This window comes from Nyctibius grandis, chromosome 2 (assembly GCF_013368605.1).
Source record: "Nyctibius grandis isolate bNycGra1 chromosome 2, bNycGra1.pri, whole genome shotgun sequence".
NCBI classification, from domain to species: Eukaryota; Metazoa; Chordata; class Aves; order Nyctibiiformes; family Nyctibiidae; genus Nyctibius; species Nyctibius grandis.
Window position 1 is genome coordinate 109,750,834 of NC_090659.1, and position 25,138 is coordinate 109,775,971.

Consider the following 25,138-nt stretch of genomic DNA (forward strand, 5'->3'; position numbering starts at 1 on the left):
CTCTGTAAGAAATCTTTGAAGTTATTACTATCTCCCAGTGGGCTTTTCTTTCATCTGTTTTATGCCCTAAGTTATATAGCAGGAAAATTAGGAAAAGGCCATGGTATATGGCAAAGTGGTGCTTCAGAATTATTTGGGCTTCATTATTCTTGTCCATGACTTCTAGCTCAGCAGCAAACAGGATACCTTTTTAACTGGTATGAGACAAAGACTGGAAAAAAGGGAGATTCTCCCTATTCTAGTTTTATTTTAAGTCAGCAATCTCAGCACTCATCACAGGGAGCAATTCATTTGATATCCATATTCTACCTCAAGACGTCATTGACATCTCCCATATTTCCTTCTACCCAAATCCTTCTCCAAATATATCTCTGCAAATCAGTAATAACTTTACAATATTGTCGTTCAGGATGGGACTCACACTACCCAGCATCAGTCACACAAAAATTAAGCCTCTAATTTAAGCTACTCATCTATACTCTTTCTATGGTCACTGAAGAGAAAAATGAACTTCCAGGGCATGATGTATTCCATTCTGAATTCTGGAATCCTCATTTTTTTTACCCATTTACTACAGCAGGACTCAAATGTCTATATCTCTGCTTAATCAGCTGCTTCCATGCCCAGACTGTCATTTGATATACAAGACCCCTCCCATGTTGTCATCAGCATGCTTTTTCTGAGAAATGGCTGAAAACCAGGTTTATGTGGGCCATGATGGCCACAGACTGGGAAGGCTTAGTTTGTGAAACCCTCAGAAGACTCTAGGCAAGTTGTTATCATCTTCTCATGTATGACTCGCCCCATGCCTTTGAAAGTGCACTACAGAGTGCATGTTCCTGCTCCCATAAAGTACCCCAAAACAAGAACAAGATTGCATGAGTGTGTTGACTGCTAGTGCTAAGATACTGTTTGTCAGCACAACAGCAAGATCATGTTTAGCTCAAAAAATCCTGTATTTTGGCATTCCAGGTCAGGGATGTTACTAATTGCTAAGTGGGAGGGAGGGCAGACGTGAGTATTTTGGGCAGCTTATCGTAGTAAGACTTGAACAAGTCAATCTAAAATACAGATTCTAAGGAAAGAAATGTCAAAGAAATATGCTGGAGAGAAACTAGATAGGTTATTCCACTGAGTGGTGAAGTGTGTGTGCTCTTTATCTGGAGGTGGTATAAATGCAGTTCAGAAAAGCCTCCACTGAGCATGGCCTAAGTATACTTGATCCTGAGGTAGCTTCTAGATCTACATTTCTGTCTAGTTAACAAAGAGTTAACTGACCTTTTTCAAATTAATCAAAACCTGCTTGTTTTCTTGATGTTGTGTGAATACAAATTAAAGCCTAGTTCTGTTTGCATTTTTAAGTATTCTGTACGTTTTTCCACTGCACAGATTTAGCAGAAAAGCTTTGAAACACAGTTGAATTGTGTAACACTGTGAAGCTTAACATCTGTCAGCTTAAAATACTTAGGTCTGTGTTTTTTTGCTAGAAATTAATTCTACATGTTGGATACAATATTATTTATAGATTCCTAAAATCTCTGGGATACTATAAAAAAACCTCCTGTTTTTTAAAGGTTTTAAAAGTTTTCAAGATAGGATTTGAGAATAAGACTGTCTTCAAATGGACACAAGAATCTCCTTCAGTTTCTACCTTAGTGTTTGGTTCTCTTAGCTTCTGTCTCTCGGCTTTTCAAAATTAATTCCTAAGCAGTGAAATCTTGTGCCTAAGTTTCAAGGTAACTCTGCAATGCTTTTATGACACCGCATTCTGCTTTTGGAAATAGTTCAGTGTATGGAAAACCCCTCCCACGTAAGCAGGAATGGATTCCAAGAGTTGACCTATGAAGTTCAGAAATCTGTTCATCTGGTAATGCTCATTTTTTAAAAGAAATGTCTTACGATAAAACCCAGCTCCTTTCCCAGGAGCCTAATTATGAAGCAATTGCTCTTACCAGGCCTGAGGGCATTTTATTTTTAGTGAGTTTAATGATGCTACATGCTGGCAAGTTCAGGAGTATTTTTCAGGAAGAGCTGTATTCAAACTCTTTCTATAGCACCTACGTGGCAGTCTTAAGCATAAATCTTTCAGTATCCAATATATGGAGGAATTCTTTCATCTACACGTAAATTCAGAGTGCTGTTTCCTTTACAAAAGGAAAAGAGACAAATAGTACTTGCTGTGTAGACTTATTATCTAGCATTTTAAAAGGGTTTTTTTCACTAGTTAAAATAGAGACATGTTAGAAGGCCTACAGTTTACATGATGTCAACATCAGGTTTGCATGCAACAGTCATGGCATACAGTCACAGTGTGTAAATGATTTCTCTCTTCTGTAGGCAAGTATGAAATTGTAAAAATCACACCAAATATGTCTGATGAATATAAAATGTCCTGGCTAGCATTCTGCCTTATGTGAGGTAGTTTCAATGTCAAAATAAAGAAATGTTTAACAAAATAAGCAAATATTAAAATAATCATGCATAACTTAAGACACACATTTCAGTTTAATGTGACTGCCCTCCTCCAGATGTAAGAACGGTCTTAATTTGCTATAGGTATCCCCGGTATTAAAACTACTGAACAACAAGATCTTCCTCAAGGTTACATAAGCTTTAATTTATCCGTCTTGAAATTAATACGTTAGCTAGTTTCTCTTAGCTTACCTAAGTATCCTCCATATTCATTTAAATCATTTAAGAAATTAAGATACAGTTATGAATGCTCTTTGCACAAATGGAAACATTGCATCTCAGGTATATGAAGGGCTAGCCATATGTTGTCACGGTTTTGCTATGGATCCTCTAGATCTGACACAATACTGGAATGTTTAAAAGGAAATAGCCTAGGCTGATGGAAAGTGAAATCATTTTTCTCTAGTCCCTCAGAGGGACTAGAAATTAGAAGGTGGAAAAACTTGACACAAGAAAACAAAGGATTTAAGTATTAATGGTGGGTTTTACAAAACATAGCATCAGGGAGACCTGTATGCTACAACAAGGCATGCTCTTAGCTATGGTTCCTGTCCGGCTCCTATGTCTGGGCTTGCTCCTCAATATAAAGCAGGTAGCCCCAGAAGAGGATACCCTTCTGGTTCCTGTCCAAATAAAAAGTCAAGATATGGGCAGGGTTCACACACAAACTGAGGACTTGGGAAGCACTCCCAGGACCTGCAAGTTGGACACAGGCTCTAAGGCTCCCAAGCATCTTGAAAGAAATGGAGCGGGACACTTATGAAAAAATGTGTGTTTTCAGATAAGATAAAAGTGGAAGGAGACAGACAAAAGAGAAAAATAGAAGGAAATATACACAAACATGGCATTCCTGAAGAAGAAATTATATTATATTCGGGAGGCTGAAATGGAGATAGACTGGTGGAGCCAGGCTCTGCCTTCCCTGCAACAAAAATGGGAGCACCTGCCGGAGAGCTCCCAGGATCGAGGGGCCCCTGTACTCTGCCCTTCTCAGGTGGAAAACAATAACCTAGAGGAGAGGAGTGAGTGGAGGCAAGTCTATGGCCGTGGCAAAAGGCAAGTGCCCTCCTTGCCTACCTCGCCTCCACAGGTGCCTCTGGGCAATAGATATGAAGCCCTAGTGGAATACAGCCGGTCCAATGGGGATGTGGTGGAGAGGCAACCTATATCAGAGGTCCCACCACAGTCAGAAAAACCTGACAGGCGTATAGCTACCTCCTCCACAAGGAAGAAGAGAAGAGTTTTAGTGGTTGGAGACTCCTTCCTAAAGGGATCTGAGGGCCCAATATGCAGAGCTGACCCCCATCACAGGGAGGTCTGCAGCCTGCCTGGAGCCCGAATCAGGGATATCACCAGGCAACTCGCCAACCTGGTGAAGGCCACAGACTACTACCCCCTGCTGATCTTCCAGACAGGTGGGGAAGAAGCTGCATCGTGTAGTCTGAGGGGGATGAAGAAAGACTACAAGGCCCTAGGACGGTTGGTGAAAGAGTCTGGGGCACAAGTTGTTTTCTCCTCCCTCCCTCCATTTTCAGGTGATGAAGTGGGATGGAACAGTAGGATTCTCTCTGTTAATGCCTGGCTACGAGACTGGTGCTACAGGCAGGGCTTTGGGTTCTTTGATAATGGCTGGTTTTATAAGACACCAGGCGTGACAGTGATACATGGGAAAGATTTATGTTGTAAGGGCAAAAGGGTTCTGGGACAGGAATTAGCAGGGCTCATTCAGAGAGCTTTAAACTAGATTCGAAGGGGGATGGGGTAGTAGCTGGGCTTGCACCACTGGGGCAACGCTCTAGTGTTGAGGTAGACCAGGAGGCCTCCCATCCCCCTGGGGTGAAATCGGTGTGCCCCGCTCGCTCCCTGAAATGCCTGTACACCAATGCACGCAGCATGGGGAATAAACAGGAGGAGTTAGAAATCCGTGTTCGGTCGGGGGGCTATGATCTAGTGGCAATTACAGAGACTTGGTGGGACGCCTCGCATGACTGGAATGTGGTCATGGATGGCTATGTCCTGTTCAGGAAAGACAGGCCGCTAAGGAGAGGTGGTGGAGTTGCTCTTTATGTGAGTGAGCAGCTAGAATGTATTGAGTTTTGTCCAGGAGCGGATCAGGAGCGAGTTGAGAGTTTGTGGGTGCGAATTAAGGGGCAGGCTGTCAGGGGTGATACTGTTGTGGGTGTCTATTACAGGCCACCGGATCAGGATGAGGAGGGTGATGAGGCCTTCTACAGGCAGCTGAGAGCAGTCTCGCAATTACAGGGCCTGGTTGTCATGGGGGATTTCATCTACCCTGATATTTGCTGGGAGGCCTACTCAGCCAGCCATCCTCAGTCCAGGAGGTTCCTCCAGTGCATTGATGATAACTTTCTGATGCAAATGGTGGATGAGCCAACTAGGAGAGGAGCGCTGCTGGATCTTATCCTCACTAACAAGGAGGGTCTGGTTGAAGAGGTGAAGGTTGAGGGCAGCCTTGGTTGTAGTGACCATGAGATGGTAGAGTTCAGGATCTCATGTGGCAGGAACAGAATAGCTAGCAGAATCACAACCCTGGACTTGAGGAGGGCCAACTTTGGCCTTTTCAAGCAATTGCTAGGGGAAATCCCATGGGACAGGGTACTAGAAGGTAAGGGGGCCCAAGATAGTTGGTTAGCATTCAAGGACTGCTTCTTCCGAGCTCAAGATCAGAGCATCCCAGCAGGTAGGAAGTCAAGGAAGGGTACCAGGAGACCTGCATGGTTGAACAGGGAACTGCTGGGCAAACTCAAGTGGAAGAAGAGGGTGTACAGATAATGGAAGGAGGGGCTGGCCACTTGGGAGGAATATAAGTCTGTTGTCAGAGGATGTAGGGAGGCAACTAGGAAAGCTAAGGCCTCCTTGGAATTAAACCTTGCAAGAGAGGTCAAGGACAACAGAAAGGGCTTCTTCAAATACATTGCAGGTAAAGCCAACACTAGAGGCGATGTAGGCCCACTGATGAATGAGGTGGGGGCCCTGGAGACAGAGGATAAAAAGAAGGCGGAGTTACTGAATGCCTTCTTTGCCTCTGTCTATACTGCTGCAGGCTGTCCTGAGGAGCCCCGGACCCCTGAGGCCTCAGAAGAAGTCAGGATAGAGGAGGAATCTGTCTTCATTGATGAGGGCTGGGTCAGGGACCAATTAAGCAATCTGGACATCCATAAATCCATGGGCCCTGATGGGATGCACCCGCGGGTGCTGAGGGAGCTGGCGGAAGTCATTGCTAGGCCACTCTCCATCATCTTTGCTAAGTCGTGGGCAACAGGAGAGGTGCCTGAGGACTGGAGGAAAGCGAATGTCACTCCAGTCTTCAAAAAGGGCAAGAAGGAGGACCCGGGTAACTATAGACCAGTCAGCCTCACCTCCATCCCCGGAAAGGTGATGGACCAACTTGTTCTTGATGCTGTCTCTAGGCACATCAAGGATAGGGGGATCATTAGGGGCACTCAGCATGGCTTCACCAAGGGGAAGTCATGCTTAACCAACTTGATAGCCTTTTATGAGGACGTAACCCGGTGGATAGATGATGGTAAAGCTGTGGATGTGGTCTATCTTGATTTCAGTAAAGCGTTTGACACTGTCTCCCACAGCATCGTCGCAGCTAAACTGAGGAAGTGTGGTCTGGATGATCGGGTAGTGAGGTGGATTGTGAATTGACTGAAGGAAAGAAGCCAGAGAGTGGTGGTCAATGGGACAGAGTCCATTTGGAGGCCTGTGTCTAGCGGAGTCCCTCAAGGGTCGGTACTGGGACCAGTTCTATTCAATATATTCATTAATGACTTGGATGAGGGAATAGAGTGCGCTGTCAGCAAGTTCGCTGATGACACAAAATTGGGAGGAGTGGCTGACACAATGGAAGGCTGCGCAGCCGTTCAGAGAGACCTGGACAGGCTGGAGAGTTGGGCGGGGAGAAATTTAATGAAATATAACAAGGGCAAGTGTAGAGTCCTGCATCTGGGCGAGAACAACCCCATGTATGAGTACAAGTTGGGGAGAGACCTGTTGGAGAGCAGCGTAGGGGAAAGGGACCTGGGGGTCCTAGTGGACAGCAGGATGACCATGAGCCAGCAGTGTGCCCTTGTGGCCAAGAAGGCCAATGGCATCCTGGGGTGTATTAGAAGGGGTGTGGTTAGCAGGTCAAGAGAGGTTCTCCTCCCCCTCTACTCTGCCCTGGTGAGGCCGCATCTGGAATATTGTGTCCAGTTCTGGGCCCCTCAGTTGAAGAAGGACAGGGAACTGCTAGAGAGAGTCCAGCGCAGAGCCACGAAGATGATTAAGGGAGTGGAACATCTCCCTTATGAGGAGAGGCTGAGGGAGCTGGGTCTCTTTAGCTTGGAGAAGAGGAGACTGAGGGGTGACCTCATTAATGTTTATAAATATGTAAAGGGCAAGTGACATGAGGATGGAGCCAGGCTCTTCTCAGTGACATCCCTTGACAAGACAAGGGGCAATGGGTGCAAGCTGGAACACAGGAGGTTCCACATAAATATGAGGAAAAACTTCTTTACGGTGAGGGTGACCGAACACTGGAACAGGCTGCCCAGAGAGGTTGTGGAGTCTCCTTCTCTGGAGACATTCAAAACCCGCCTGGACGTGTTCCTGTGTGATATGGTCTAGGCAATCCTGCTCCGGCAGGGGGATTGGACTAGATGATCTTTCGAGGTCCCTTCCAATCCCTAACATTCTGTGATTCTGTGATTCTGTGAATTCACAGTCAGGAAGCCTGCATAGTAGAGAGAGGCAGCAATTCTTATTTGAAAATAACAGACAGGTGCAGCCAAAGTCTGTAGCAATAGCATCTATTTATAAATTCTCCCTATACCAGGAAGAGCTATCTGCTAATAAGAAGTTATAGTCTCTTCACTGTTTTCTATGGTGATGTTTTGCTTTTTCTAATTCTCTTCCTGATGTACTTTTCTAGCAGAGCAAATAGTAATTATGAATTATAATCATGTATCACTATTCTTACCCAACAGCGAACTCAGCCAGGATAGTATCAAACAAAGCTGCAAGCAATTTCTCATTTAGGAAAATAGAGTTTTCTGTATTACTGCTAGGGGAAAATGTTGTCATATCTCAGCTGATGGCGTACACTGTTCTAGATGTAATGATCTTCTTTGGTTATAATGGCGATGAACCACTATGCATTTGCGTGTCAGGTTTTGACTGCACCTGTTTGCAAACTCCGGTAATTATGCTCTGTTGTCTAATTGCTTACTTTATGGATATTTTCCTCACATGTTTTTAAGCAATGCTATTTGATTGCAGATAACTAATGGTAGGGATCTCTTCTCATTATCATACTTCAATATTTGATTTGTCTGATTGCCGCAGGTGGAAACAATAGGTGATGCGTACTGCGTTGCAGCAGGGCTCCATAAGAAAAGCCTTAGTCATGCTAAAGCCATTGCTCTGATGGCACTGAAGATGATGGAGCTTTCAGAAGAGGTCCTCACTCCAGATGGGAGCTCTATTAAGGTAACCTCTTTGCTCTTTATTCTCAGCTAGTCAGTAGTACACGGGCCTGATTAATTCCACCGTCTTCATTCAGTAGAAATCTGTTTATCACTAGGAGAATTTAAAATTGCATCAATACATCCCAGTCTTTTTTATGGACATATTTTTCACTGGTGCCCATCAACAATCATGTAAGGTATGCCTTACTTCAGTAAGCCCAGTAGCGACTAGCTGTCTCCTTGTCATATGCACTGAATTTATTTGTGGCTGGAGGGCATTAGATGCTCTCCTGGAGCCCTTCTTCTAATTCAGTTTAGTGTGAGAAAACGACATTTCACATGATCCAGAACCGTCCCATGCTACAAGCCAAAGCACAGTATGCGATGGCAATTGGGAAATTAGGTTCAGAAGTAGGCTCCTGATCTGAACTTCTGCACTACTGTAGAGGCACTCAGAGTTTTCTGCAGCTCTAAGGGGCCACATGTCTCTCTTCTAAATAGTTGTTGACCTGTTGTATAAAAGAAGAATGTGTAGACTGCCCGCTCTTTCTCGGTATTAACGTGCTTCCTTTCCACGCAATTCTAGTTCCTTCTCCTTGATTGCTACAAGAGGTATCAGGAGGTGGAAAACTACATGTCCTTTTGCACCGTTTTACAGTTCAACTGCCGTTCTTCTTCTATTGATCTTCTACCAATCTTTAGCTGCTGGCATTTGGAATTGATAATGTTAATAGATAATGTTTTAGAAGATGGAGATTCAGCAGGGAAAATAGGACATGTGCCTTATATGTTCCTTTCTTTTTCAAGGATCAGATTACACATTGTTTTCAATATGTGTACTCACTCCTATTTCTGATTAGATTGTTCTTCCCTTAATACAAACCTTTTGTTTTCAGAGAAAATGTGGGGATTATGTAGAACAATTATTCAACACTGTCTAAAGCCTATAACAAAAGCCATATGTAGCTGAATGAGAAGGCCAGACAGACTTCTTACGGGATGATTTACATCGCAGTTGAAATGCACTTTGTAAACTGCAGTTCCTCATGTCTGTTAAAAAATGAAGATTGCATCCAAAATGCTTTTTTTTTTTTTCTTCAAAAAAGACCTTTTTTTGAAGGTTTAGAACACGACAGAAAGATGGTAAAATTTTTAAAAATGTATTCAAGGATGTTGCTGTGATCCTCCTTGAGCAATGAAATTGTATACTTCTGAGTTGCAAATCTTCCCTATCTATTAGTTAGGTCATATCTTGAACTATATTCCTTGACCTCTTTGTGTAAGGTGAATCAAGAGAGATTTAATCCAAATGAATTGTTCCGCCCGGAAGGGAGAGTGTGGATGCAAGGCAACCAAGCTAGAAATTCCATGAAATATGATAACATAATACTCAAATTAAAATATACTGAATTCTGGGTGAAGTATTTTTATTTTTAGATATTGATGCTGTTGATGATTTTTTTTAAATGTTAAAATAAAATACTTATTTGGTCATTGAAAAATGTCCACATATTCATAAGAACCACTTTCTGAAAAAATATCTTGGACTATGGATCTTGAAGAAAATTTTAAAACTTCTTATGGACATTCTTCAAACAGAATAAGCATTACAAGACAATTGTTGTCTGAAGACATCAGAAGAGATAGCATTTTCATTTTTGATATAGGACTGTTTCAAACTCATATTAATTTAATCCTATTAAAATAGATTTTCTAGATTGTTTGATGATATTTCTATTTTTCCAATGACTATAGCTTATTAATACATTCTGTCTACACTGTCACACTCTGAGAGTGCTGTCTTCCAGATCCTTGTCATCTTTTCACTTTCTTTTGAGTGATTGCTGCAATTGTAGGGAAATTTTGAAGGTGTATATTTTACTCTGAGACTCACAGTTTGTGTCTGTTTTCATTATTACTGTCATTAATTTTCAGAAAATTCCTCATGATTTCAGTGGCTGCATAAGAAAACCTATAAAAGAAAGACTATAAAGACAGTGCAGAGGAAAAATGCTTGCATAGCATAAAATGCTAGGAATAACCAAATATTTTCAAAAAGGGCTAATAAACCTCCTTTAGAATTCAGGAGAAAAAAAGTCAGTTCATCATACTTAAACTAAAAGTAGAAGTACTGAGAGGCTCCTCAGTGGGTGTTAGTTGTCCTATTTTCAGTTTTAGGTGTAGTAGATTTCAGGGCAGGAGGGATGGTGATATCAACTAATATCACCTCCTGCATGACAAAAGCTGTAGAATGTTGTTGTTACCTTTGTACCTAAGCTGGTAAATCGTGTTTAGAAAAGCTTATCTTTCATAAGCACATTTTGATTTGATTTTAAATATATTAAGCTTAGACTTCCTCTCACATGGATGCCTACCCTGTAAAACTATTGTAATAAGGACTTTTGGAGAATCCTACTTTAATTTGTCCTAGTTTAGGTATATACTATATGGTGAGATGAATCACGCCCTAAAAATGTGTATTTTCTCAGTTGTCTGTAAGGGAAGTCTATGGACTTAGCCTAAATGTGGATGTCTACACGGTAAGCTTCTACACTCTGTCAGATGAATCCTCCTACAAGTGGCAAAGAATGCAGTTTTTCTTATTGGATATGTCAGTGATCGTCACAGTTGAAAACATATGCATTATTTTTAAATTGAGTTGTCATGACTTTACCCTCCAGCCAATGTTGAATTGGCTAGAGTGATGCCTATTTTTGTTAGCTGCCAGTTTAAAAAACATGAAGGTGCCCATCATGCCACAGATTCCTGTTAACAAATGCTCCGTGTGCATAATAATGTCTTAAAGCTGCATCAGGGGAAGTTCAAATTGGATATTAGGAAAAAGTGGTCAGGCACTGGGAACAGGCTCCCCAGGGAAGTGGTCATGGCCCCAGGCCTGTTGCTGTTCAAGCATTTGGGCAATGCTCTTAGATACATGGTTTAGCTTTTAGATTGCCCTGTCTGGAGTCAAGAGTTGGACTTGATGATCCTCATGGGTCCCTTCCAACTCAGGGCAGTCTCTGGTTCTATATTCTACCTGAAGTTTAAGGAACCCCTAGGTGTGTGTAACAGTTACTATGGACTCAACACAGAACCATTAATAGGAGACTTACTGCATGACACATTTTACAATTAAGCCTTGCCATTAAAATATTTCAATATTCATTGACATTAGATAGAAAGTACACAATATAGCCTATAAGACATTTGTAAGTGGCCTGACTTCTAAACAGTGAATTAAATTCTACTATAATGTGGTTACTTTGGGCTGGTTGTGTTGATATGGACGGCAAAACAAGTGCAGTATTTTGACTGTATTTTGACCTTAATTCTTATCTGTGATTCATGTTGCCAAGCTCAAGTCACATTTCCTGAGTCCTTGCCAAGTGTGTTGGATATAGAATGCTGATGCAGCTTTTGTTTTCTTGTATCGAAAAACCTGCATCAGTATTTGGATACTTGAAAAGAACTTGAAATCAGAGGGCAGTTTTCCTCATGCTCAACTTTTGATATCTTTGACAGCTTTCATGAGTTGCTGTGACTAAATTCCAACTTTATTCTTTAGGATAGTCTGATTGCTATTTTGAAAAAGTACAACAATTACTTCACTGAGTCTGAGACAATTTTTCAAAATATAATTCCGAAAAATAAGGGACCTTCTGATCTCAAGAGTAAACAACAGTGTTCTGTTTTCTCCTCCACCCCACCCCTGCAAAGTGGCTGATAAGCCTTGATTACATGGGAAGAAATTATTCTCAGCCATTTTATATAATACATGACACCACAGTTATTTGAAGTTCGATTTCTGTTAGTAGGCTAGCAATTACAGCACAGTTATTCTGTTCTGATTGTGTTTTCCAGTAAGAAGCAAACATGCTAAATTCTTCTCGGTGTTCGCAGGGGATTTCTTTTCTGGAGGCATCTCCCTGTTTAAGCTCTCTGAGGTCATCACTGAAAACTGCGAGTTCCTAAGTTACTCCCCAGGTTTGTGGGGTGTGACAGATACGATGCACATTTAAGAGGCTAATTACTTAGGGGTGACATTTTCTCAGAGAGTCATTATGAATCTGTTTGGCTTGCCCTGGTTGCAAAGATTTCAGCTCTACGGAAACCTAACTGCAATTATGAAATGTGGCGCTTTTTCTTTGATGAATACTCAATTAGATAAACTGACTTTATGATTATGGTTTATGGAGTATATGTATTTTCTAAATTACTTTGATGGATATATTTTGTTGTCATCTCAGGACTGAATTCACCAGAATGCAAATATTTACTTTTTGTAGTGCTTGATATGTTCATCACTATGATAGCAGAAGATATCTTATTCAATGACACTTAGTCTCAGAGAGAGACTCAGGAAGATAGGAAGAGAAAGTAAATGAATGAATGAAAAAATACCATATCACATACGTGGGAATTTAGGGTAAGATTTTCACCTATAAAGTGCATTAGCAGACAATCAAATGAAGTTTGTTATCTGGCTACACGGTTATGATTTGAAAGTATTCATTGTAGCGATCACAAAAATACCTTGTCTGTACAGCCATGTACACTTTATGAAAAATCTGCCCCTTAGAGCAATGCTCATGTGGCCAGTAAACAGTGGTGGACCTCAGGATGGTGACAAGGTATATGAAGCAGGTGTGGTTGATATCCAGATGATGCTCCCACCCCCCGAGTCAGAGCTCATAGCACGCTGATGAGAGCACCATGGTGTGCAGCTGACACACACTCAGGCATTTGACACTTCCAGCAGAGCCAAAGGCAGCAGAAATGCAGAAGCAGAGTGGAGTCCCCGAGCCTGCGCTCCTTATACCTGCACGAATAACCTGTGTCTTGCAGGGTAATGAAACAATGTTTTGCAGAAAGGGAGAGCGAGCTATATTACAGCAGCCTCCACAAATCCTATCATCAGGGTTGTAACACAGTCTGCTCTTTTCGAAAGAAATACTGGTAACAGAAAATGGGCTGATGGTTCACCTTGAGTGATAGAGGTGGCTTTGGGTCCTTCTATGATTTTTTTTTTTTAACTCTGTTCTATTTGAGGCAAAATCCCATTACTTTAGCATGAGCTAAGGCCTTAGTACAAATAAGGATTTTTGGCTCAGACACTGCATGTAGAGTTGAATATACATTTATATCCTTTCAGCAAAACACTTTTTAGTCCAGAAGCACTCATTTGATTTAGGTTCTGTACAACTAATTATACGTAGTGCCCTACGACTGTAGTTTGAAAATATTGATTTAAAATTGCCTTCTGAATTTAAGTGTTACTTGAATTTAGGGTATGCTTCATCTTTTACTACATTTTTTTTTAGATAAAGTGGAAGTACTTTAATTTTAATAGCTAGAGATAATGCTGTAAAAAGAATTCTCCAGAGCATTGACCTTTAGAGATAAAGGTCGCAATGCAGATCTCATTTGATGTGTTAAAACCCATAGGATATTATCAGTGGCATCACTTTTTATCATGCTTCAAATCTTGGCTAGTTAATTAATATGCAGTGTATATCCCAAAGAAACAGAAAGGCTTCCTTTTCAGTTTATTGTTAAAAGGGCTGCTCTGGCAGAACATACCTAGTTTTGGCTAATGAGATTTCCCAAGAGGTTGTTCTCTAAGATTATCTGCTTATTTTTGTAGTATATGAAGGTGGTCCTAATAGGGTTATGAAAAGATACAGAAATGGGAACACACAGAGAAAAAGTAAATGATTTACATGAAGCTGCTGACGTTAACTGCAATTATGTAGATCTGTTGTATACAGGTGTTCCTGTCTAAAACATAAAGATTGGGCCCTACCACGGTAATTCAAAACGTTTTAAAATATATTCCTCTACAGCAGAAGAATGTCATGTATCTTTCAAATGGTTATGTTACAATAACATAAGAATTAGGCCTGTGAATTCTGTAATCACAAACTGAAGCAAATACATATGCTTACCTTTCTTTTTGCTTGCCTGCTAATGTCTAGTTCATGAAATAATATAAATCAAGTAGTGCAGAAAATTTCTAGCTGGTATTGGCTTCAATTTGATTAAGTTTTTCTCAGGTGGGATAGATGGGACCTTGTATTTGCAAAGCACATAATCTGGTCCTTGGCTCAGTTGTTTCTTTGTTATAAAAAAAGAGTGCTTGATGCACTTGCAGCTTCTGACTTTCAGATGTGCGTTGCCAAACCTATTTTATTATTGGATTTATAAGCTGCACTCACAGTGTAGTCTGGTGTTAGCACTATCAACACAAGAGCCTGTCTTCATCTATCAGCTAGAGAAAGAAGAACAGCATGGCAGAGGAACCATTTCGTGTGAAGGGTGGGATTAACCTCATCTAATTTCAAACACTGACAGCGTGAACGGCTACATCTCAACTTGTTACCGTAGTTCCCTCTTTAAATGGAGAGAGTAAAACTATTTTAGTCTGTATTCATCTGACATGCTTTCAGCATCTACTTTATAATGAAATATTTGAATGAGTATTTGTCAGATAAGTCCTGCCTCAAGGGTGAACAGGCTGATGAGCTCTCAGAAGGATGGACGATCCCGCTGGAAGGAGCTGGACTGAAACACACGTTCAAATCTTTGTTCGGTCACAGCCTTTCCATTTTTATTTTAGATGTTATCCAGACTTTCTATACTTTAACTTCCCATATATACAATGTAGATGACAAATAATGTTTTACAAGTAGAACCATTTCTGTAGCATGTCTAAGCTGTGTGACTTTACAGCCATGCAGCTGCATTAGTTTTGGTTTGTGTTGTCTATTTAAACACCTGTGGTCATCATGACTGGAACAATGAAAACCTGAGTTTGATAAACCTCTAATTCCTGCTTGCCAAGTGGTAAATTTCAATAAGCATGAACTCTGCATCATGAGTAAGGGTACAGAAGAGACAAAAGCGTTCTGTGGATTTTAATGGCTCATGTCCACAGTGAGAGTGACACACTTTTCTAAGTAACATGGAAATGGGCAATGAATTTTAGTGTGCGCAGCATCTTCTGCCGGCTCATTAAGTATTTCCATTTGCATTACGGTGATAGGGTACTTGGACCCAGAACACGAGTGGAAGTGCCAACATTTGCTTGAATATATGCTTTTTTTTTTGGTTTCTAAATGAAGCAGCCATTCCCAAGCATACAATGAGGGAGAGTAGTTTAGCGAGTGTTGTCTGTGTAATCCTTTTCAGTGTTTCTTGCCTTGCTTTTCATTTAGATTGTGGAGTGCTACTTTTATAACAATTTAGTGGTCCTCACCAAATGTGCATCTTTACGTAAGCAGTAAAAGGTTGTCTGTTTTGTTTTAAATTGTGAAAGGCTGACTGCTGATGCAGACATTCTCATCAGCCCTGCGTGAAAAGCTGCTGCGTTACTGCAATGAGCTGCTGCGTTACTGCAATGAGCTGCTGCGTTACTGCAATGCTCTTTACTCCATCTGTGGTCTCCTAGCAACTTCATATTGTACCTAACGTCTACATCAGACTCTGGAAGGTATATAATATCCTATTTCAGGCTGGATAACTTCAAATTAGAAATTTCCTTGTGTTCAAAAGGAACAGTTCCACAAAAGAAACAATTGCATTGAGAAACTTTTTTACTAAAAATGACCAACGACCCAGTACAAGAGTTCTTAGTTTCACAGGCTTACCCAGCATTGGGGTAGCACAACTCCTTTGGGGAGCATTCAGAGCCGCACGTCTCAGGAAGAAGCTTGGTACTTTTTCTTGAGAGCATGCTTGGGAGATGGTGAGCCAAAGTCAGCCCTAGTGATGGTTCCTTGGACTTGAGGAGAGTTCATGATGCCATACCTCGCTTTGGCCCAGTGCCTTTGGAAATGCAAAATGAGAGCAGTCAATCTGTATCAAAGCACATCTCCTCAGGCATCTGGGAAATTGCAGGTTTTGTTAGGCTACCCTAAGGGAAAATTCACTTTCCTCAGCCCTCCGGTCGTTTTCACTCAAGTGCTTCCTTTTGTCTGATTTTAGTAATTATCAATTGCTTTAAAAAAACAAAACCACGCCCATTATTTGCAACTTCTGTTCTTTCGAAGGGACTCTGTCAGATCCATTTATATGTTACACCCACTGTATGACAGTGTTACTGCATATGTGTTGCAATAACAAGAGTAAGTGGGGTTTAATATGACTCGTGGGTGCACAACAGCAGCTTTGTGGAAGAGGCCAGTCTGTAAATTAGATTGATATTTATTCTACTGAAGAAGGAAGTTTCCCAAAGAGTTGGTTATTCTTTCAGTTGACATGCATTTGTTTGTTTTAGTCAGGTACTTAGGTAAAGTCTATGGTAGATGATAAAGGTAGACTTTCAAAGCTACCAGGGCTTTCTCCTGCACAAGGTAAGGGTCAGCATGCTGAGCATGCAATCGCAGGGCACAGAGGCATGATATCAGGATTGGCAATCCAGTGTAAGCCCAATTTGAGTTAATGAATTAGAAGGCTATGAAGATATTCTGTTTCTGACTGCTGGGAGGAAGAGACCTGAAAGATGTGCAGAGACCTAATTAATAATGTGAGGATCACCAAGTAAAGGTTTTGTCTTTGGACACGGCCATTCTCCTTTCATGCCATGCTTTCTCTGACATTATTGTTCTGTGAACGAGAAGCACTAGCGCCTTTCTGTCTGTACTTGTCTCCATGGCAAAGATAAAGCATACTTGTAGAAACCAGGGCAGGTACCCAGGGTATCTTGTGGACTTTTCCATTGTTTACTAGTTCACAGTGACTACTACATGTTCACAGCTCTTTGTGGCTCACAGTGTTTAGATTTAGGTCAGTATAGAACTGCCTCTAATTTAGTCATATATTCTGTTCCCTAAGGCAGACAAAACCTTACTTATGATGGCTGCACCTAGCTCATAACTTTGTCCTAGTGCCTCACAGTGAGCAGATGCTTTCACTTCCTTCTCCAGGTAATATAAGTACATACACAGGGAAGAACAGTGAGGGTTTCAAGATTTAGATTCTCACATGGGATTTGTGGCCACAGGATGTGCAGCTGGATTGTGGGGTTAGGTTTAAGGTCACAGTGTGACATCTCTCACTGGTCTGATTCTCACGGTTCAGCAGTTGTTCCAGACACAAACGCCTCCAAGTAATACTCCAGATGTCTGGCTAGTAGTAGAGCTGGTTGGGAATTTTCCATGGAAAACACTTTTTGGCTGAGAACTCTGAATGATCAAAACCAAAAACTTCCATAGAAATATCTTGCCACATTTTCATCAGGCAAATTTACCAGATTTCTGTAAATTTCTGATTAGAGAAAAACTTGCTTCAGAATAGTAAATAGATTCATTACTAGGACAATCACGTAGGAAAAAAGGCTTTAAACAGAGTAAAGCGTTGAAGTTGTGTCCTTTATGGAAAAACAAAACCAAACCCTTCATTCTTGGTTGTCTGGGATGGAAGATAACCTATGATACTGTTTTGCCCCTGGGCTTGGATTGGGGCACTTTGTGCAGCTGCCAAACTTCACATTCTGGTTTTTGCTGTTCCAGTCAGCGGAGAACTTCCATGCTGAAGCTGAAATTTTCTATTGTTATTATTGTCATTGACTCTTTATTCAGACAAAAAGAAAGCAATAATAACAAGAACAGCAGCAACACAACCCACCAGGTGAATAAGTAATTAAATCTGTGGTGTACACAGGAATTTCAGGAGGTTGACATTGTTATATCTTTACAAAGGGAAAAATGGACAAAAATCCTTAGAAAGTGAGAATTGCCATATGTATAGTGATGTTATATATTTATATAAAAAAGAAAAAAAAACATATAATTTTAAATTATCCATGAATATTTAAGGAACTGGGCTAGAGAACCCAGGGTAGCTGAGTGCTGAACTTTTATTTCTCCTCAGTCCTGAATATCTGTTCTCTTCTTCCCTCAGTGTGTCTTCCTGTCATAAAAAAATTAAAAGTCAGGTTTCCACTATCAACTACAAGACTGTTTTTCTTTTCTCCTTAAATGGAGAAGAGATGGAAAACTTTACACAAAGACTAAATGAAAGTAGTGATATGAGATAATACACAAACCTACAAGGACTCACAGAAGATAAGCCGTAATACGCTGAGAAACAGTCACAGATTTTGCATAAAGATAGTGCTTTATTGGCTTTTATGCAGTCCGACCACATAAACATGAACAGAAAATGCTGCTAGGCTTGAATTGCCACCTCACTGAATTAATAGGCACGGGTGAACCCAGAGGCCTCTGAGTGGGATGTAGAGGGGAAAATGCCTTGCCCTTTGCAGCTGTAGAGATGGTTGCTACCTGAGCATCTGTGTTTCCAGCTACTGAGATGCTGTCAGGCAGCTACTGGCCTGTGCTGCATTGTTACAGCATCTGCCTCTCTGTTCAGTGACCAAGCTGTCTGCACCTGCTTTTTGGTCTGCCTGCTTTAAAATGAAGGAAGCCTCTTCTGGACAGCACTAGTGATATTTATTATTGTCATCTTAATCATGTACATTGTTTTTTCTATACTGGGCAATATTTTTGTTTCAGAACCACCATTACATGACTGATGTCCTGTCATTTTCTTTCTCTCTTCCAAGGGTCCAAACAGTGAAGTCTCCTAATCCAAATGTTTTACTTTACCTGGGGCCATAACGTACCATAAATTGCAGTTTTTAGCAGTGAATAGGGCAAATCTACCTCCTTCTCTGATCTGACCCTCCCCTAGAAGCAAGAGATGGCATTATGCCTCCAGGAGCCCTCAGTGTGCAGAAGTAATACATCCTCCTGGATAATGCAACTTGGGCACTCATGCACTAGGTAACAGTGCTAGCATAGCTCCCTCTTCTTTCACCCTGATGCAGGCTGGAGAAAAAGATTGAAGGGCCTCTTTCGATCTCCTCCTTCTCCCCTCTCCTTTGTCTCCTACTGCATAAATAGTTTTGGATAAGGTGCACTGGAAATAAAAAACAAAAAAATGGAGCTAAGCAGCATGCACTTTTTTGTACTGCATACCTTCTGTTACACATTTAAAGGGCATAGCTCTCCTCTCCATGACTTGTTAGTTATTTTGCCCCTTTAATATAATTTTACTGGAAGGATTATGCTCACTGCAGGAAAGAGCCCCCCCAGCACAAAGCTTTTCTCTGCTGTAAGGAAGAGCACCTCAGTAGTCCTTGTCTTTTCTAACCCTGGATTGCAAGCAGAGACTTGCACAGTGACCCAGAAGAGATGCCTGTGCGTTGTCTCATGGAGAGCAGTATTTTTCTCGGCCCCACTGGGTTATCCTGTAGATATGTTAACCTTTATGTAGATCTGGCTCCATACTCTGGCATCCACAGTTACGGGATTTCAGAAGCAGCTGCCAGCATCTCCTCTGCAAGATTAAGAAGAAGAAAGTGTATTTGTTAACGGCAATTCTCTACTTTTCTTCCCCTATTCCCTCCAACATGCACACTTCTGAGAAGAAAAGTCAAAGTCTGCAGTTTTAAGCACAAGTTAAAAAACTCTGTCACATAACTGTTGTTATTCTGTGCTAAACAGTGAGTCATTACATTGTGCTATATTTGAGTGAACAGTTCAGATGGGGGGTGGATGCTGGAGGTTTATACTTGGCCTTCTGTTTGAAGCTGACAAGTTCAGCAACATTGTTCAACTGTTTCAGAATAGTTTAGTTCCCTAAGGAAAAATGTATTTCCTGTCATAAATACATCCATAAACTAAATGTTTAAGGATATTTCAGCTTCCTTTCATATGAGACATAGAATATTTTGGAAAAAATGCCAATACTTCAGCTGCCAAACTTGTGGCAGCTTTTTCTGATCAAATATCTTCCTTAAATTTAAACTAGAGTAAAAGTCATTCAATGTAAATAATAATCATCTTCAGAGACTTCATATTGAATAAGCCAAGCTTTTTTTTTTGTTTTAAATAAAACAATCTCCATATTTTGGTATATCTCATATTTCGGTTTTGGTTTTGCTTTAATATTTTAAAAAGAGAGGAGAGGAGAGGTAAAGATATGAGTTTTGAATGGAGAAGAAGGGAAAACAAGGAACAAATAATCTAAGGATGCTCAGTTAATTAAAGAGCTCTTTGGCTTTTTCCTAGCATGTGATTATTTGATTAGATCAAGAAAAAGAAAGTGGAAAGTGGTATAAACAAAAGTGGATTAGGATGTACTGGGATATCTCCCACTTGGCAGAACTTGGAAGGGCCCAAGGGATAATTATCCTGAAGGAAGATCTGATTTTTCACTGGCTTTGAAGCTTTCTTACGGCAAAAATAATCAACCCTGATGAGGAAGATGGGAAGTGATGTATTTCTGAGATCCCGTTTTTCCTTCCTACAAAATCTCCACACCAGGAAACACTAGGCCCTGGATAATTTCATACTGGGATATAGTTGTTCTAGAGTGAACAAGATAATTCTTGACATTTAGCTAAATATTCTAATACTGGTTAAAGCCTTCACCATTTTCTTAAAATCTAAAATGACAAAAACTGATTAAAACAAACCTTATCAAAAGTCGTAGAATCATAGAACAGCCCAGGTTGGAATGGATGTTGTAAGATCGTCTAGTCCAACCTTTCATGGGAAAGGGAGCCTAGATGGGATTATCTAGTGCCCCGTCCAATCGCATCTTGAAGACTTCCAGTGATGGGGACTCCAACATGTCCCTGGGGAAGCTGTGCCAGTGATTCATTGTTCTCACTGTAAAAAATTTCTTTCTTCTGTCAAGATGAAACCTCTTCCGGTGCAAATCGTATATGTTGCGCCTTGTCATCTCCATGTGATTCCTTGTGAAGAGAGAGCCTCTGTCCTCTTTGTAGCTGCCCTTTAAGACTGGAATGCTGTGATGAGGTCCCCCCTAGCCTTCTCTTGTCCGGGGAGAAAAGACCTAACTCCTTCAGCCTTTCCTCACAGGGCAGGTTCTCCAGCCCTTTCATCATCTTCGTGGCCCTCCTTTGGACCCTCTCCAGTTTGTCCGCATCTTACTTGAATTGTGGGGGCCAGCACTGGACACAGTACTCCAGGCGCGGTCTGACAAGCGCTGAGTAGAGTGGGATGATCATGTCTCTGCTAGTGATGCCCCTGCGGATGCAGGATCCAATTTGCCTGTGGTGCTGCAGTGGTGCACTGCTAACCCTCATGCAGCTTGTTGTCTCCCAGGACCCCCAGCCATCAAGGCTGCTCCCCAGCCTCGCAAATCCCAGCCTGTACCGGGCTCTTTGGTTATTCTGTCCCAGGTAATGTAATGATATATTTATATTGTTAAAATTTTATGTTCATCTGGGAGACAAAACATGTTCTTTACAAAAGAATAAATTTTCAGTTGTCTGTGGAAGTAGTGACACCTCTTACATTAATTTTAATGGAAAGTGAGTAATTAAATCCCTATGTGCCTTTTAAAAAATGTATCATCTTTTCTGTTATCTTTCCACATAACACCTTTTTTCTTTCTGTAACAGCTTACTTTGTAGTAGGTCCATTTGTGCTACATTTTGAAAATGAATTAAAAAAAAAGTAATAAAAACCTTTACCAGAAGAAAAAGAATCCTAAAAATAGGGAGATTTTTAACTACCATTCAGTTCTACAGTTCTTTGGGAAAGGAACTAACTGCTGGTGTTACTGCTTTACTACTGTTATTTCTGCAGGGTGGTCCTTTAGGAATCACTCTGCAACCACTTTGCAGAATTAGTGTTATCGTTTCTGTTGGGAGCATCAATGTGATTTACTTAAAAGAAGCAGACTGTTACTAAACCTTACCTTAAAGAAGTCTTTTCTGATTTTTGACTAATCTATGACAGTGACAGTGACAAATACATAGCATGAAATGAAACAAATATTTCCATTATTCCAATGAGGGTTTCTAAAAAAAGACTGTGATTGTCAGAAAATAATTGAGCTTTGTGGTCTGAAAACCAGGCATCTGTGGAGTATCTCAAGTAGGACAATTAAAATCACGACTCACTGCAAACTTTAACGTAGGTAGTCTATTCAAAAAGTTATTTCTATGGTCTCTGGTTATAAGAGTTTAATCTTTTATTTATTTGTGATTTCTGTTTGCATCTTATGTTTGTCTCTTTATCTTTTCCATTTTACAGAGCTGGTTGTATAGGCATCTTCAGTAACTGTTTATCGGACTTTCTTTCCAATATTATGAAAAGGTCATCTCACAGCACACTGATTGCTTGAACTTAGAAAACAACGTCATTATTCAGATGTCTTTTTGACCAAAATTCCTATTAATTTAACCAAAACCAGGCCAGGGTTTGTAGATAATGGAAACATTTCAAACTTGGTTAGCTAACTGTACATTTGTGCATCTAAGTGGTCTGGGAGCTGAGCTCAAGTCCTTTGACTTGAGTAGAAAACCTTTTGCATGTAGCTACCTTTGATTTTCTGAGGTGAAACTGCTATTTCTGCCATTTCATATCAGTTTTATAGAGACTGGGAGGGATATATATAGAAAGATTGAACAGTTTCTTCTCTATATTACATCTGTGCTCAAGAATTTGCTCAAAGTGGTACAACAACTGTACCATCTTGTAAAACCAAAAGCGTGTGGAATGTCTCTGAGGCATTAAGAGAGCCATAATTGCTTAGCAGCTCTCAGGATTTCTCCTTCTATATCTTTTACTTTCATGGAATGAATTTTCTGAAGAATGGAGGGCTCTGAAGGTCTGATCTGATCTGTGAGAGCTTTTGTTTGTAGGACATGTGGCTTCCTGAAGTATTAAGTATGTTTTAAAAAATAAATTTTGCTTAAGTAGCAGCTTTTTCTTCAACTGTTAAAGCATGTAAGGAATCTGCATTATATAAGAACTGGATCTACCTTAGTTATGTTGAATTACAAAGTGAAGGACTTGCACCTACCAAATTACTGCAGACCTTTAAATTTCTATACTTTTAGCTGATGCTCATGAGCCCTAAATTGGTCTGGTTTTGACTCTCTAGAAAACTACCTATCTGGACTTACTGAAGTGAATGCTAACAGCTATTCACCTTAGAAAATTTGTTAATAGCCAAGTTCATGTCCCACACACAATTATGTATTTAGGTTCAAGCAATAATAACAAAAATTCTGAATCATCAGAACAAACTGAAATAATTCCTTAAATATATATAAATATTCCATATATAGATGCATGTGCGTGTGTGTGTACACACACACACATGTTTTTATGAAAGGCCAGATTCAGCAAACCCATGTGTGATCTGCATACACATGAGCAATTTGTAGCTTTACAGACTGCTGTTATGACTAAAGGTGAGAATGATCATTGAACATGTAGTTTTGCCATTTTTCAATAGTTCAGGTGTTTCATGTTAAAAGATAATTATAAAATAAGTTAAGTTGAAAATATGTTAGTGGAGCTACTTTTTTGAAAGAAGAACCAATAACATAAGTGTTCAAGAGAATGCGAGTTCAGGTAGTGATTTTATTTTTTAACGTAACTTTTGCAATAATCACAATTTCGACTTTGAAGCCTGTGGAAACCTAAGAAATCCATACAGTTTTTGTAAATACATTAATGGATATTTTCTAAGGATGTCACTTTAAATTCTTAGCTTACATGCACCAAGACAACATGAAAATGTCTCCCAAGTTAATGACTGAGTCTTTCCCTTTTCCTATATAAACTATCAAACACTAATTAATTTAATTTCAACAGATATTAATTTTATCATGGACAAGGTATTGTAAGCCCTGAAATTTTGTAGTGGGAGGAAGACAGTTCCATTATTTCTAACTCCAAAATATCAGTCTCCATTTCACTGGACTATCTGTGAATAAGAACTTTCTCAAAGGTGGAAATTAAAAGATGATGATGTGGAGTTCAGACTTAGGTTTTTTATTTCTGTATGTGTTTACCACAAAATCTCACATGTCTCAGGAATCTATTTGATATTCAAATCTACAGTCTCTCTTTTCTTAAACTTCCAGGGAGAACAAAGCATGGTTACATTCTGTTTGGCACTGTCTGAAACCTTTTCACTACGATAATTAGAATAAAGTTTTCACAGGCTTCAGTGAGTCCTTCATTTAAGCCCATTTGTCTCCAGGGTACCATCCCATGCATACTGGGCTCTGACTTCAAGCGTTATGTCTGTTTTCAGGGCCACAGTACTGGACTAGATGGTCATTTGGTCTGATACAGTACAGCTGTTCTTACATTCTTATCTAATTTATTGCCTGTTCCTGGTCACAGACCTTGGCAGCTAAATATCAACTTCTTTTTCTGAAGGAATGGCACATTTAATAGCTAGGATAGCTCAGATAACAAGAACAACAAAAGAGAGTGAAAAAATTGTCTGCTATGACTGAGGTCGTGGTATCTATTTCAGTCTGGTTACCCTACAACATTTTACGGTTGCTTATACACTGCCATTTCCTCCCCAACGGACTCGTAGGGAGCTTGTGAAATTGCTAATTATAAACATATTGAGAAGACTATAACATCCTTCTGTTCTCAGAGCTTTCATTATTTCTGAGCATTTGCCAAAGAGTTTTTAACCTTTTTGTTTCTCATGAGCTCTTCCTTGATTTTTGCCATTTGTTGCATTGTGTGCATTGGTTACCTAAATTATGTGACATTCTTGCTCCCTGGACAGAGGAAAAACTTTTAATGCACGACAAAAAGCTAAATAATAAAGCCTACTCTTGTTCACACACGAAGACTATTGTTTACAGGAGATGAGGTTAATTTTGCAAAGATCTGTTCCCCAGTGAACACAGTGAGTAAGTTTTTTGATCTGATTGTTCATGACTAGAAAGAAAGGAGCAGCCATTCAGAATCAAAATGATTGTTTGCAAACCTATCTTTTGCAGAACAGAGAAAGGTTATTCTTGTAGTAGAACTGTCTCTCCAGTTACATCTACACAAACTTATGGAGCACTCTACAAACTAGACTATAAGACAGTGCAGTTTCCAGTCTAGTTTTCAGTGAGGCTAATCATGGCATCCTGGAGAGTGGTAGTATAGGGCTCAACTTACCTTAACTTAGAAGTGTGAGTCAGGCATATCATCCTTTTTCTCGTTTTGACAGTTCTGTAAGTAGAGCCATCTGAGTCAGCACAGGGCTAACTGGGTGGAAGTGCAGTCAGCCATATGATGTGATTTGGTGGTACCTTCTGTTTTAAACTCTGTCAGACTGGGCTGAGGTGATGTCAGAAGCACCACTTGTGACCTCCACAGAAATGGCACATTATCGAAACTGTT

The 25,138-nt window shown here is 40.3% G+C and overlaps 1 protein-coding gene across 1 annotated transcript in view; it reads left to right on the forward strand.

Moving 5' to 3' along the window:
• The window catches only part of GUCY1A2 (guanylate cyclase 1 soluble subunit alpha 2), a 177,343-nt gene that overhangs the window by 117,090 nt on the left and 35,115 nt on the right, over nucleotides 1-25,138 (forward strand). Inside the window, exon 6 of the mRNA XM_068425146.1 lies at nucleotides 7,825-7,968. Within this exon, the coding sequence (XP_068281247.1) occupies nucleotides 7,825-7,968 (144 nt within the window). The remainder of the gene's footprint in view (nucleotides 1-7,824; nucleotides 7,969-25,138) is intronic.